At 38.8% G+C, this 16,232-nt stretch overlaps 1 protein-coding gene across 1 annotated transcript in view; it reads right to left on the minus strand.

Annotated features, from left to right (window-relative positions):
- PIGU (phosphatidylinositol glycan anchor biosynthesis class U) overlaps positions 1 to 16,232 on the minus strand; it is an 88,368-nt gene that overhangs the window by 52,217 nt on the left and 19,919 nt on the right. Inside the window, exons 4-6 of the mRNA XM_081097018.1 lie at positions 15,120 to 15,182; positions 7,591 to 7,700; positions 5,264 to 5,364 (exon numbers count right to left, since the gene is read on the minus strand). Coding sequence (XP_080953144.1) covers positions 5,264 to 5,364; positions 7,591 to 7,700; positions 15,120 to 15,182 — 274 coding nt within the window. The remainder of the gene's footprint in view (positions 1 to 5,263; positions 5,365 to 7,590; positions 7,701 to 15,119; positions 15,183 to 16,232) is intronic.

Below are 16,232 nucleotides of genomic sequence, written 5' to 3' on the forward strand. Positions count from 1 at the left end.
TCCTTTTTTTTTACCGCAGCATAGTATTCCATTGTATATATGTACCACAGTTTTCTAATCCACTCATCTGCTGATGGGCACTTAGGCTATTTCCAAATCTTAGCTATGGTGAATTGTGCTGCTATGAACATAGGGGTGCATATATCCTTTCTAATTGGCGTTTCTGGTTTCTTGGGATATATTCCTAGGAGTGGGATCACAGGGTCAAATGGGAGTTCCATTTTTAGTCTTCTGAGGTAGCTCCATACTGTTCTCCACAGTGGCTGCACCAGTCTGCATTCCCACCAGCAGTGCAGAAGGGTTCCTTTTTCTCCACATCCTCTCCAACACTTGTTGTTTGTTGATTTGTTGATGATAGCCATTCTGACAGGTGTGAGATGATAACGCACTGTCGTTTTGATTTGCATCTCTCGTATAATTAGTGACTTTGAGCAGGTTTTCATATGTCTTTCTGCCTTCTGTATGTCCTCTTTCGGAAAGTGTCTATCTAGGTCCGTTGCCCATTTTTTTATTGGATTGTTTATCTTCCTTTTGTTAAGTTTCATGAGATCCCTGTAAATGTTGGAAATTAAACCCTTTTCGGTGGTATCATTGGCAAATATGTTCTCCCATGTAGTGGGTCTTCTTGTTGTTTTCTTGATGGTTTCCTTTGCTGTGCAAAAGCTTTTTATTTTGATGTAGTCCCATTTGTTTATTTTCTCTTTAGTTTCCATTGCCCTAGGAGCATTATCAGAGAAGAAATTTCTTCGGCATATGTTTGCGATTTCACTGCCTGTGGATTCCTCTAGTATTTTTATGGTTTCCTGTCTTACGTTTAAGTCTTTTATCCATTTTGAGTTTATTTTTGTGTATGGTGTGAGTTGGTGATCTAGTTTCATCCTTTTGCATGTATCTGTCCAATTTTCCCAACACCATTTATTGAAAAGACTGTCTTGACTCCATTGTATGCTCTTGCCTCCTTTGTTGAATATTAATTGGGCATAGTGGTTTGGGTCGATTTCTGGGGTCTCTATTCTATTCCATTGATCTATATGTCTGTTCTTGTGCCAGTACCAAGCTGTTTTAAGAACAGTGGCTTTGTAATACAGTTTGATATCTGGTATTGAGATCCCACCTACTTTGTTCTTTCTCAGGATTGCTGCAGCTATTCGGGGTCTTTTTTTATTCCAGATGAATTTTTGGAACGTTCGTTCAAGATTTGTGAAATATGCCGTTGGTAATTTAATGGGGATTGCATTGAATCTATAAATTGCTTTGGGTAGTATGGACATTTTGATGATGTTGATTCTACCAATCCATGAACACGGTATATTCTTCCATCTGTTTATGTCTTCCTCTATCTCTTTTTTCAGTGTCCTGTAGTTTTCAGCATATAAGTCTTTTACCTCCTTAGTTAAGTTTATTCCTAGGTATTTTAATTTTTTTGGTGCAATGGTAAATGGGATTGCTTCTGTAGTTTCACTTTCTGTAAGTTCACTATTGGTGTAAAGAAATGCCATGGATTTCTTAGTATTAATTTTGTATCCTGCTACATTGCCGAATTCATTTATTAAGTCTAATAATTTTTTGATGAAGTCTTTAGGGTTCTGTATGTACAGTATCATGTCATCTGCAAATAAGGACAGTTTTACTTCTTCTTTTCCAATCTGGATGCCTTTTATTTCTTCTTCGTGTCTGATCGCAATGGCTAGTACTTCCAGTACTATGTTGAACAGGAGTGGTGAGAGGGGGCATCCCTGTCTTGTTCCTGTTTTTAGGGGGAATGGTTTTAGTTTTTGCCCATTGATTATGACGTTGGCTGTGGGTTTGTCATATATGGCTTTTATTATGTTGAGGTATGATCCCTCAATTCCTATCTTGCTGAGAGTTTTTATCAAGAAAGGGTGTTGGATTTTGTCAAATGCTTTTTCCGCATCAATTGATATGACTATGTGGTTTTTTTCTCTCAATTTGTTTATGTGATGTATCACGTTTATTGATTTGCGGATATTGTACCATCCTTGCATCCCTGGGATAAATCCTACTTGGTCATGGTGTATGATCTTTTTGATGTACTGCTGGATCCGATTTGCTAGGATTTTGTTGAGGATTTTGGCATCTATGTTCATGAGGGATATTGGCCTATAATTCTCTTTCATTGTATTGTCTTTATCTGGTTTTGGGATTAGGGTGATGTTGGCTTCATAGAATGAGCTGGGAAGTGTTCCTTCCTCTTGGATCTTTCGACATAGTCTGAGGAGGATAGGTTTTAGGTCTTCCTTGAATGTTTGGTAAAACTCCCCTGTGAAGCCATCTGGCCCCGGGCTTTTGTTTGCTGGAAGCTTTTTGATTACTGCTTCGATTTCCTCCATAGTTATTGGCCTATTGAGATTTTTAGATTCTTCCTGGTTAAGTTTTGGAAGGTTGTATTTATCTAGGAATATGTCCATTTCCTCCAGGTTGTCTAGTGTGTTGGAGTAGAGTTGTTCATAGTATTTTCTAACAATCCTTTGTATTTCCATGGGGTCTGTTGTTATTTCTCCTCTTTCATTTCTGATTTTGTTTATTTGGGTCCTCTCTCTTTGTTTCTTGGTGAGCCTGGCTAGAGGTGTATCAATCTTATTTATCCTTTCAAAGAACCAGCTCTTGGTTTTGTTGATCTTTTGTATTGTTTTTTTGGTCTCTATGTCGTTTATCTCCGCTCTGATCTTTGTTATTTCCTTCCTTCTGCTTACAGTGGGCTTTTTTTGTTGCTCTCTTTCTAATTCCTCGAGTTGTAGAGTTAGGTCATTTATTCTCATTGTTTCTTGTTTCTTGCAGTAGGCTTGTAGAGCTATGAACTTCCCTCTCAAGACTGCTTTTGCTGTGTCCCATAGCATCATGAAATTTCAAAACACTGAGGATAAAAAGAAGTTCCTAAATCTTTCAAAAAAAAAATATAATGGTATCCAACTGCTCAATAACAACCAGGATGCTAGAGGACAGTAAAGCAATGCCTTCAAAATTCTGAAAGAAAAGTTTTTCCAATCTAGAACTGTATACTCTGCCCCAACTATTAATTTGGTGTTGTACTAGAGCAAAAACATTTTTCAGACACAAAATGACACAAGATATGTATTTAATACACCCTTTCTTAGAAAACTACTCGAGGAACTACTTCAGCAAAACAAAGAGAAAAAAATCAATAAAGGAGAGAAGAAATCCAGGAAATAAGGAATACAATGCAAGAGAATTATAAAGAAAAGTCCCAGAATAGCAGTTTTGAACCAGCCCTGGACAACCACCAGGACAGCTTGGGGCAAAATGGAGGATTCGTGAGGGAGGTCTCCAGAAAAATAATAGCACCGATAGACTATTTGAAGTTTTTAAGAATTTTTTAAAACTATTTTTAGGCACTTGACGGATCTAGCGAAGCAATTGGAGGTGGGAAAAAAGAGAGAATTATTGACCAGAGGAAACACAGAAGATTGTATAAGAAAGAAAAAGTAATCTTACTTACTATTTTGCCCAGCAGTAAATAATATATATATATATATATATATATAGTGTCATAAAATACAGGTACCAATTACTGATTTAATCAAAACTGTGGCATAACTCCTTGAATAAAATGAGGTAAAGGGAAGTGGAGATATTGGTACAAAAAAGCTAAATCTTTATCTTCCATGAGAATGGAATCGATATCTAAAAGTTATAATTCATTACATAGCAATATGAAGTCTTATTTAGAAATATGGAAGTAAATACTAGCAAAAGCCAGAAGCAATGCTGTGAAGAAGTTGAACTACAGGTGAGAAGAGAGAGGCAGAGGGCTGCTATCTCATTATAAGCCATTTAGAAAAAAAATTTCTAATCTTAACAGTAACTCTCTGAATGATAGAATTTTGAGAAAATTTTCAAAGAATAGTTTATTGATTTTTAAAGAGAGAGAGAGAAACATCGATATGAGGGTGTAACATCGATTGAACCAGCAACCTTTTGGTGTACATGACAATACTCAACTGAGCTACATAGGCCAGGGCTCAAGATGTTTTGTTTTGTTGTTTTAAATATATTTTTATTGATTTCAGAGAGGAAGGGAGAGGGAGAGAGAGATAGAAACATCAATGATGAGGGAGACTCGTTGACTGGCTGCCTCCTGCATGCTCCCTACTGGGGATCAAGCCCGGGACCTTTTGGTCCATGGGACGATGCTCAATCCAATGAGCCACCACAGCCGGGCCAGGGCTCAAGATATTTAAATAAATCTTTATTTTGGCTTAGATGGAAACACTGATGAGAGAAAAACATCAATGGGCTGCCTCCTGCATGTCCCACCTGGGGATTAAGCCCAAAAGCTGGGCATGTTCCCTGATCAGGAATCAAACTGTGACCTCCTAGTTCACAGGTTGACACTCATCCACTGAGCCACACCAGCCAGGCTGTAATTTTTTTTAATATATATTTTTTATTGATTTTTTACAGAGAGGAAGGGAGAGGGATAAAGAGTTAGAAACATCGATGAGAGAGAAACATCAGTTCAGCTGCCTCCTGCACACCCCCTACTGGGGATGTACCCACAACCAAGGTACATGCCCTCGGCCAGAATTAAACCTGGGACCCTTTAGTCCACAGGCTGACGCTCTATCCACTGAGCCAAACCGGTTAGGGCTGTAATTTTTTTTTTTGTAGTTCTTTTTCTTAATTTAATTTATTGGGGTGACTCCGCTTAATAAAATCATACAGGTTTCAAGTGTACAATTCTGTAACACATCATGTGCATACTGCATTGTGCGCCCACTATTCAAAGTCAAGTCTCTTTCCACCACCATTTATTCTCCTTTTGCCCTCTTCCACCGCCCCCCACCCCTCTTTCCCTCTAGTAATCACCATAATGTCTGTTTCTGTTTTTGTCTTGCTTACTTCCTTCATCTTTTCCACCAAGTTCCCCAACCCTCCTTCCTTCTGACAGCTGTCAGTCTGTTTTAAGTAACTATGGGTTGTTTGTTAATTTATTTTGTTCTTTAGATTACACATATAAGTGAAATCATATGGTATTTGGCTTTCTCTGACTGGCTTATTTCACTTAGCATACTCTTCAGGTCCACCCATGGTGTCCCAAAAGGTAAGATTTCCTTCTTTTTTACAGCTGAGTAGTATTCTATTGTAAATATACCACAGCTTTTTTATCCACTCATACTTGCGTAATTTAAAAACAATTTTTTAAAGTGTTGCATTGTATTTTTTTAAAGTCCACAGTATAAGTGTTACACAAATCAGGGCTTGTACTTTTTGGGTGTCTTACCTTTTATCGTGGTCAAAATGAAGAAAGCAACGAGGGTATTGTTGATGGCACAGGTAGACTTGGCAACACAAGATAAGACCGTGTAGGGATTTAAGAGATAGCTGGGGAAAAGCACACATATTTGGTATTAGTAATCCTGGTCAAAGGACCAGGGAGTCTATGCCACTATATCCAGAAAATTAAAGAGATTTACTAAAAACATACTCAAGGGAAGGCAGCTTCTTAGAAATTAGTTCTCCTAAGTAAAAGAGAATGGAGTGGGATTGAGGCCAATGTATAAAAGATACTGAATTTTCACTCCTTATTCTGTGCTATGTGGTCTATAGAAAACTGTCTTATTTAATCATTACAGAGATCCTATAAACTAGCAATAACATTATTCCTGTTTCACAGATTAGGAAGCTGAGACTCAGTGATTAATTAACTTGCCCAAGGTTCACAAGCTAATGAATATATTCAAATTAGGTCTCTCCAGTTCTAAAGCCTATATTCTTTCTACTACCTCAGATTTCAAAATGATAAAATTATACCAAATTTCCCCACAATCATATATCTTAGGAATGGCTACATGCAAGTCTGAAAACCAAAAAAGCACTTTTTCCTCAGTCAGGTTCCTACACTGTGACACAGGCTACCTCCATTCAAAAGGTACAGCATCTTAGATTTAGCCCTCTTGGTAGTAAAACAGTATCCACCAGCCAGATCCCAAGGACAAAATAAGTTATCTGCTGACTTCGACAAGCTAGATGCCATAGCACTTCACAGGACACCTGAACTTCCTCTAGGATGGAATTGAGCTGAAACATCTAGTCTTTTTCCTGAGATGAAAAGGAATGGACTAAGAAAATGAATTTGAAATGTGGTAAGGAAAGCTCATGTAGTCATAATAGATTATTATTTTTATTTATTTCTATCTTGCTCCCACAAAAGATTAGAGGTGACTCAAATAAGAACTGAGAATAAAAAAATAACAGTAAAATAAAAATAGAAATAAAGATACAAGACCAGGGAAAACATTAATAAAAGGAGAAAGTAAAGGCCGGGGAAAGAAGACCCAACTTGTCTTCTACAGCCCTGTAATAATCAGCTTCAAATCTGGCTCTGCGTTTCCTGGCAGACAGTGTGAAAAGGGAGACCAGTTACATAATTCTGATTATCAGATAGGAAGAAACATACCAGTGTCTCAGGGAGATTATAATTATTATTTACAAATAAAGACCTTAAATCCAATACCTCCCAGGGCTGTAACACTAGCAGTTCTAAAGACAAAGGCCTAGAAATTGTTGGTGTGTTTTTTCCCCAGCAATTACAGATAGGCTTATTACACAACCTTTAAAGAAATGGCTGCTGCTATTACAAAACTACCCTCAGGAGACATATTAGTCCATAAGGGATTCATAATGTTTCTAAACCTCTGGTTCTATTAAATAGTTCCCAGCAATATTTCTGAAGTACATAGATATGAACTGATACCTCAAAACTGGTGGTGGGGGGAACCATTTCTAAATAGAAGGTGATGTTTAAGAAGCAGCTACACAGCCAACTATCTGGACTACTGAACAGGGGATTCACACACAGGCAGAGGGTTGAATAAACTGTCCTCATAAGGCTCCTTCTAATTCTAAAGTTCTAAGGTCATGTTTTTCCATGAGGAAACTTGTCAGACTTGTTTACTGTGTATCCCTAAAACTAGTATATTATTAATATTCAATGACTATTGGTTGATTGAATGATTATTCACATGTGCCTATCTCAGGAATATAAACGGGAATAACCTGAAAGAGTTAAACTTACTGGCAGCACTGAGCACTCCTGGGGCATTCGTTCACAGAGCCTCCGGAAGTTTCACTCTCCCAAACTGGTCACCCCTTTTAGGCACCCGGGATGGGTCTGTTTGGAACTGCACTTGTTTTCTGAACTACAAATGGGGGGCTAACTTGTACATGAAGGATAGAAGCTGCTCAAAACAACTACCACATAAAGATCAGAATTTTATTCAATCCATATTATCACAACTGAAGAATGATCTTTTTCTCTTTTTTTTAAAGAAACAAACAGTGGTTACAAGTAGGCTAGAGCTCAGATGGAGTGAAAAAGCATCTGTGAAGGGTGGATTGTGCATGTTCCTGTATGAAGCTTTGTCCCGACAGAGAAAGAATGGCTCTGTCTCTTGCTGGCCAGAGCCCCAGTTGTGCAACAGAACTACAGCAAATACTTGATGACTACGACTGCGAATCTCCAAAAATACAACAAACAACATGAGAAAGTCTCAGCAGATTTTCCTCGCATTGGTTGGCACTGCGCCTGTTTTGTCAGAGAATACTTACAACAGGGCCACTTTCAGAGGGATGTAACGCATTTCCATTGGCGTTCGGATGAGTTCGGCCACATCTGGGGCATACTGGTCTAGTTCAAGGAGGAGTTTCTGCTTTTTAAACTGGAAAAAATGACAAAACACATGAAACAAATTACTTTCCGTTGCTTTTAGGATAAAAACAAAAGTCCTTCCATGACCCACGTGGCCCCACCTCTCCAGGCACATCTCATTCCCACTCTCCTCACCTCTCACTTTCTGGGTTCAACTATCATGAACATACCATGCCCCTCCTGCTCCCAGGCCTTTATATTTAACCTGGAACAACCTCTTCTCTTACCCTAGTGAACTCCCACATGGTCTTTAGATCTCAATAAAATAATCACTTTCTCAGGAAGGCACACTCACCCCCAACCTCGATTAGGTAAAATCTCCCCATTATGTACATTGTTTCATAGCACTGTTCACAGTTATAACTTTTTTTAAAATTTATGTGACTAATATGTGGTTCCCTCACTAGACTATTTGAGTTCCACAGTGTAGGGACAGTGTTTATTGCCAATACAGTGAGCAATCGATAAATACCTGTTGAATGGCTATATGAATGACTAGGTGGCAAAGCAAAGCTCTTAGCCATTCTAAAGAGTTATTATCAGTGGCCTAAAGACTCCAAAGTCCCATCAGCAAAGTGAAATGTTTTCATGCAAAGTGAAATGATCCCCTGAATGTCACAGTATCCTGAGTTTTCTTCTGAGCTCCCCTGTTTCAAGTTTTTGACTTCCACAGAGGAAGTGGGGAATGGCCAGGATGAAGAGAAAGAGGGCTGGGTGTGGCTGGGCAGCTGGATAGGTAAGAGGGAGTGAGATGGGGGTGGAGAGCTTTTGCCTTACCCTGGTATGTCCCAACAAGTTCACAGGTGTGTTCCAGAATGAAAAAGAGTTACGCAACCCTATAAGTAAACATGGGTCAGACTATAGATGGAAAAAGTCTTTGAACCCAAAAATGGGTAGCCTTGCTCGTTTAATGATCACAGAATCTTATTTCGACAGTATAAAATCAATGCTGCAACCTATTATAAAATAGAGTAATTCAGAGCAGCCATAGTAGTTAGCATTTAACTGTGTGAGTAAAGATTTAATGATGAAAACGACAGGTGACAACAGAATATATACTGCATTGTACCATTTATATAAAGTTAAAAGCATGCAAAATAATACTACATGTGACTTAGGGATATTTATAAGGCCATGTGTAGTAATAATAAACACTAAAGTCCGAACAGTGGTAACTGGTGAGAGGAGGAATAAGGAGGTGAAAGTATAGAGAGAGGCAACTTTATGTGTAATGTTTTATTTTTTAAGCCAAATAGATTCATAGTATGCATTTTTTATTGTTTTATTGCTTAAAGTATTACAAAGAGTATTACATATGTGTCCTTTTTCCCCCCGCCCTTGACAATCCCCTGGCCTCCCCTACCCACCGTGTCTTATGTCCATTGGTTATGCTTATATGCATGCATACAAGTCCTTCGGTTGATCTCTTACCCCCCGCCTCCTGCCCCCCAACCCTCCCCGGCCTTCCCGCTGTAGTTTGACAGTTTGTTCGAGGCAGCTCTGCCTCTGTATCTATTTTTGTTCATAAGTTTATAATGGTCTTTATTATCCATAAATGAATGAGATCATGTGGTATTTTTCCTTCATTGACTGGCTTATTTCACTTAGCATAATGCTCTCCAGATCCATCCATGCTGTTGCAAATGATAACATAGTATGCATTTTTAAATATACTTTATTGATTTCAGAGAAGAAGGGAGAGGGAGGGAGAGAGAGAAACGTCAGTGGTGATAGAGAATCACTGATCAGCTGCCTCCTGCATGCCCCACACTGGGGATCGAGCCCGCAACCCGGGCATATGCACTTACCGGGAATCGAGCCATAGGTTGATGTTCAACCTCTGAGCCATGCTGGCTGAGCGTATTATTCTTTATATATTTTTTCATATCTTAGGTACTAATAATTTAAAATTTTTAAGTAAAAATAAAAAAAGAGTCATCTTTCAGTTCAAAAGAAAATCAAAGGGTCATCACAGGAATACAAGTAACCCCGGATTTCTTGTATAATTTAAGCTAGAGGCATAATCAGAAAACCTGAACAAACTTCAAAATTCAAAAACCTCCCTTTGATCATCGCCGAGAGTCCAAGTTAAGTGGTAGGAATTATCATCAGTAAAATTTATGCTGTCATGCACAGTTGGGGTTGTCTAATTAAAAGGACAAAAGGGAAACTAGGGGAGGGAGGGGGCAAGGAGGAGAGATCAACCAAAGGACTTGTATGCATGCATATAAGCCAAACCAATGGACACGGACAACAGGGGGATGACAGCATGAGTGGGTGGGGGGTGGGGGCGAGGAGGTTGGGGGTTAATGGGAAATGAGGACACATTTGTAACACCTTAACCAACAAAGAAATTTAAAAAAATAAAATAAATAAAAAAGGACAAAATATAGACTAAGGAGCTTTTATCAAGAAAAGGTGGCTGGCTCAGCAAACAGAGCACTGAGCGAGGACAGCTGCAGTGGCAGTGGTAAAAGGACTGAGGCCGCACTAGCTAAGGGTTCTGGAGTTCTATTGCACAAAGAAGGCCACCTGAACGGTGTGAGATCCACAAAGAAGGCTGTTAAAAGGAAACACAGGGAGTTCATATAGGAGCAGCCAGAGAGACAGGGGGGAATGCAGACCCATTCCCCAGGCCGGAAGCCAACCTGCAGGACTACACTCAGAGATGAAGGCAGCTAAACAGGGATGAGTAGACCCTGGGCAAAGGTGACACTGTGCCAACAGTGAAAGAAAAGTACTTCCTTATAATCCCAATCTTCCAAAATACATTAAAATAGAAAGATTTTATGAAAGGAGAGTTTCCAGGAGAGAATGGCAGTTAGGCCAGCAGTCCCCAGATCCTTTGCTGCCTCTCCTTTTGTCTTCCCCAGTATCACCAGCACAGCTGCCATTATGCCTTATTGGCTCAATATTGACTCAGCTTCCCTAAACATAGACAAAATTTCTCTTTAAAATCCTCATTGCATCCAGTTAGAGATAGGAAAGTGGCTAAGAATCTAAGGAAAATTAAACACACACACACACCAAGAAAATATTAGAAATATAAAAATAGCCTTAACCAGTTTGGCTCAGTGGATAAAGTGTCGGCCTACGGACTAAAGGGTCCCAGGCTCAATTCCAATCAAGGGCACAATCAAGGGCACATGCCCAGGTTGCAGGCTTGATCCCCAGAAGGGGGCATGTAGGAGGCAATCAATGATTCTCTCTCATCATTGATGTTTCTATCTCTCTCTCCCTCTCCCTTCCTCTCTGAAATCAAGAAAAATATATTTTAAAAAAGAAATATAAAAATATATTAAGAAGTACAATTTAAAAGGCAGGTATTTTTAGATATATTCAGCACCTTGACAATGATGAGATTTCAAGCTACACAGGAGAGGTTAAAAGTAACCTAAAGGATAATTACCTGGATCTGTTACCTTTGTGATCATATTTTTAAAAGAATAGTTTATTTATTTTTATAGAGAGAAAGGAAGGAGAGGGAGAGAGAAAAACAATAATGTGAAAGGGAAACATTGATCCACTGCCCACTGCATACCCCCTACCAGGGATCGAGCTCACAACCCTGGCATGTACCCTGACCAGGGACAATGCCCAACCAACTGAGCCACACCAGCCAGGGCACCTTTGTGATCATTAATCAGCTTGTACACAGATGCCTGCACTCTCCTCCATATGTGTGTTATATTTCAGTAGAATTTTTTAAATTAAAAAAAAAATCTCCAGGATGGAGTATTCCTTCCTTCCTTTCCTTACCCACTCCCCCATGCAGCCCTTTCCTGTCCCTCACAAGATTTGATTTTGCAAGGACATAATTCCCCTACTTCAAATAAAGAGCTGTTTTCTAATCATTGAAGCTGTGCCTACACCCTTTTGCATTCCCAAAACCTATGGAGGGATGGGAGGTGAATACTCCACCCCCACTGCAACTCCAACTGTTAGCCTCAGCACATTCCAAATTCAGGAGCTTATCCTCCAAATTCACAACTCTCTAAGCACATTAAGGGGATACAGATTTTTATCACTCTCTACCAAATCACCTGCAGTTTTCTCACATGAATTCTTGGTTTTAAACAGGAAGCAAAGGACAACTAGACGAGCATTATTTTTGTCAAGTAAGGGAGATGTAAAGTGTCATGAGAGTCAACTGGTCATAATCAATCAGCATTCATATTCTACAGGCTAACAGTTGGAGATGGGGCGGGGATGGAGTTCCCCCTCTCTGCATCACAATTTTCTGGGATGCAGTTTCATTATAGACACAGCTCCATTACCAGGAATAAAAAAAGTCTCAAATCCCAGCAAGACTAAACTGCTTCCAGACTGTATGATATGGACCCATTCTGAAAAAGTGGGGAAGATTTGGAGGAAGACATGTGCCAGTACTCTATCCAAACCAACCACAGATTATTAGTATCATCAAAATCTGCCATTTAGAATGAGTTAATTTTTGATAGTTTTTTTAAAAATATATTTTTATTAATTTCAGAGAGGAAGGGAGGGAAGAGAGAGATAGAAATATCAATGATGAGAGAGAATCATTGATTGGCTGCCTGTTGCACACCCCCTACTGGGGAACAAGCCTGCAACCGGACATGTGCCCTAGACTGGAATCGAACCCGGGACCCTTCAGTCCGCAGGCTGATGCTCTACCCAATGAGCCAAGCTGGCTAGGGCAATTTTTGATGCAGTTTAAATGAAATTCTTATTCTGACCACAAAACAAAATATTCCTATAGGCTGAATTCTGAGGATGAATAAACAAAACTATTCCAAAATTTAACTTGGTGCCAATGATAACAGAATGTCTTGGTGTGCTAAAAAACAAGGTAGTGACAATTAGCTCATTTGGTTTTTGGTCTCCCTCTTTAAATCACACAGAAAAAATTCAAAAACCTCTATATGTTTTCATATAAATTCAGAAATAAATTATTGGTGTATGAAGCCAACAATATTCTCCTTGATGTTTCTGTCACATAAACCAGTAAACTCGTCCGGCCCATGTAGCTCAGTGGTTGAGCATCAACCTATGAACCAGGAGGTCATGGTTCGATTCACACACACACATGTATACACACATTGGTAGGTAAAGACATGGACCTATTTTTTTTCTCTAGTCTATTACATTGAAAAATTTCAAACTACAGAAAAGTTGAAAAAAATTCAATAAAACACCTAGATCCATCAACTGCTAACATTTTTTGTTTCTTTTTTTAAAAAACCTTTACCTAAGGACATGCATAGAGAGAGAAAGCGGGGGCAGAGAGAGAAACATCTGTTGGTTGCTTTCCACAGTGCCCTGACCAGGAATTGAACTGGCAACCTTTCAGAGCACAGGTCAACACTCGACCTACTGAGCCACTCTGGCTGGGCAACTGTTAATATTCTGCCACATTTTTAAAATCTCTCTATACACACAAAAACATATTTTTTTTCTGAACCGTTTGAAAGTATGTTGTGGATAGCATGACCCTTCACCACTAATATTTTAGCATATAACTTCAAAAACAAAGACTATGGTTTACATACACAATTTATCTCGGAGAAGAAAATAATCATTGTTAATTTGTCTCTGAATTCCTCTGCTTATGAATCTCATGCTCAGTTTACTAGTATAATCTCTGACCTTCCAGGGAATCTTGTTAAAGCATTTCATCTCACCCATAAAAATTCCGCCCCCCAGCTTTCTTGAAATATAATTGACATATAACATTGTGTAAGTTTAAGATATGCAATACAATGATTTGATATACATATATAGGGTGGGCAAAAGTAGGTTTATAGTTGTGAGTACAAGAAAATTTATTCTTGTTCTTATTTATTAACTAGTGGCCCGGTGTATGAAATTTGTGCAGGTGGGGGGGGGGGTTGTCCCTCAGCCCAGCCTGCACCCTCTCCAATCTGGGATGTCCAACTGCTGGTTTAGGACCGATCCCTTTTATTAGTATAGATTATTGTATTATTTTCCATATGAACTGTAAACCTACTTTTGCCCACCTTTATATATTGCAAAATGATGACCACAATAAGGTTAGTTAACACATCTATCACCTCACATAATTAATTTTTGTAGTGAGAGCATTTAAGATCTACTCTCTTAGCAACTTTCAAGTATACAATACAACATTGTTAACTACTGTCTCTATGCTATAGGTATATTCGATTCCCTAGAAGTTACTTATTTTATAACTAAAAGTTTGTACCCTGTGACTAATAATCCCCTTCCCCCATCCCCAGTCCCCAATAACCACCAATCTACTCTGTTTCTATGAGTCTGACTTTTTAAAAGTGAAATCATACAGTATTTGCCTTTTTTTCTCTGACTTACTTCACTTAGCATCCAATAGTCACATGCTCCATTAGTTTAAGATATATACTCCCTGCTCTTAGTGTTACTAAGTCTCTAAAATGTAGTTCTTAATCATTTAGGGGAGGAATTAAGGACTCTTTGAGCACTGTTAACAACTATGGACTCTCCACATGAAAAAGAATGACATATGCACATACATATACAAATTTTCATACCATCTCAAGGGTTTTATAGACCTAATAAGGGACCCCAAGTAAAAAACTCTCAGTCTAGATATTTTAACAGTGTCTTTGAGGTCCAAAATTCTAGAATTCACTAGCTTTATTTGTTACTGATGACCAGTGCTACAGAAAGACAGACTGCTATTTCTGGTTCTATTACTTGGTAACAGAAGTGAAAATGAACCACAAACAGACAACACTAATGGGATGCAGCCTTCTCTCACCCTGGTCTAAATCTTCTCAGTGGCTCTCAGCCAATCAAGGAGGACTGCAGCCAACTTTTAAAATAACTACATAGATAGTACACATGGTTAATCTGTTAACTCTCTCAGAACCAAGGAAAATGAAAATAGTCCCACTATACAATTCTCCTTGGCTATTACATATGGATTAAAACTAAAGTTTGCATCAACACTTTCAACAGCTGTTTAATACATGCCAATTTTTCTAATTAAGATTGCTCTCTGCAGGGAAATAGAAGCTACACTGGGAATCCAATTTTACCTCAGATAGGCATAACACAGTGAGTTAAAAGCTATAATTTTCCTCTGTAAAAAAAAAACACAAAACAAAACTGGTGAAAGGTATGAAATAATTTTTTAAGGGTCCTCATTAATATAATTGTAGTTCAATTCCACATCCTTCAAAAAGTCTGAACTGGCACAGGTGAGAGGATATTAAGCTACAAAGATTAAGCGAACCTTTCTGTATTAGTAAAGCTGTCTTGTTCGGCTGTTGCAGGACTGGCTGAACAAACCAGAAGCTGCACTCCCACTTCTTAGTGTTTTAAAAAATGTTGGATCCTTAAGTACATGCATGACTTTTGATCTTTTTAATAACAGATACTAGCAGGTTACCAGATTCTACTAGTTTTGTCCAACACACTGACTACTCACCACAACTTTATTGAAGTCCTGGATTGCAAAATACAGGGCAATGGCAGTGAGTGCATCAGTTATCTGTCAAGAGAAAGAGTAATAACAGGAAATGAACCCAATTAGTGTGGGAGTGATGGAATGCTACTAGGGTCTGAAGTTTTGGAAGGCGGTGGACTATCCAGAACTGACTTCTTAAAGTGAGGCAGAACCTCAGCCCTCACTTTGACTACCCAAAGAGAAAGCCTTTTCAGGGAGGTATGACTGGAAAACTTGCTCTGTAATTGCAAGTTACTAAGTTTTCTGTAAAGTGGAAATAAAACCCACTGCTTTGTAGGCCTGATGTATGTCAAGTGCCTAGAACAGAGTAAGTCCTCAATAAACAGCACTCATTATAATTATTAAGGAAGAGCTCAATGGACCTCCTATTTCACCCAGATTTTCAACCCTAGATTAAGCAGGTGTTTCAAATTACTATGCTCTCAAAACATAGCCCTGTCTTCTCAATTTCTTACCCCTGAAAGTCTCACCAGGCCTAAGTTCTTGTCACAGAATCTCTTGGCAGAATGCTTAGGACATTGAGGATATCTTCAACACTGGCACCATAATGAAAGCCAATCATAGAATCTTGGAGCTAGAAAATTCAAGGCTACACAGTTCACATATGAAATTTTAAACGTATAAGAAATTAGAACTGGTCAGATGTCATAAACTACTCTTCATACTTCCATAATACAGTTGACCTTGAACATCCTGGGTTTGAACTGCATAGGTCAACTTATACGCTGATATTTTTCAGTAAATATTTGTACTGTTTTCCATCCAGGGTTGGAAGTCCACAGATGCATAAGGCCAACTATATGCATTGATCTACATCCTTTTATATAGGGGACTTGGGCACCCAAGGACATTTTTTTATATCCATGGGGTGGCAGGGAAAGGGTGGAGAGGTTGTCCTGGAACCAATGCCCCTGGATACTGAGAGACAACTGTGTGCGGGGTTGGCACCCTTAACCTCCTATTGTTCAAGGGTCAAATGTAGAATTAGTTCCATGAATCCAAATTAAAAATACGTTTTTGCTTTTATATTCTAAGAAACTCCTGGGCTCCTGAAATAGATTTTTTCTTACAAAC

The sequence above is a fragment of the Myotis nattereri genome (assembly GCF_964212035.1).
Source record: "Myotis nattereri genome assembly, chromosome: 8".
Lineage (NCBI taxonomy): Eukaryota > Metazoa > Chordata > Mammalia > Chiroptera > Vespertilionidae > Myotis > Myotis nattereri.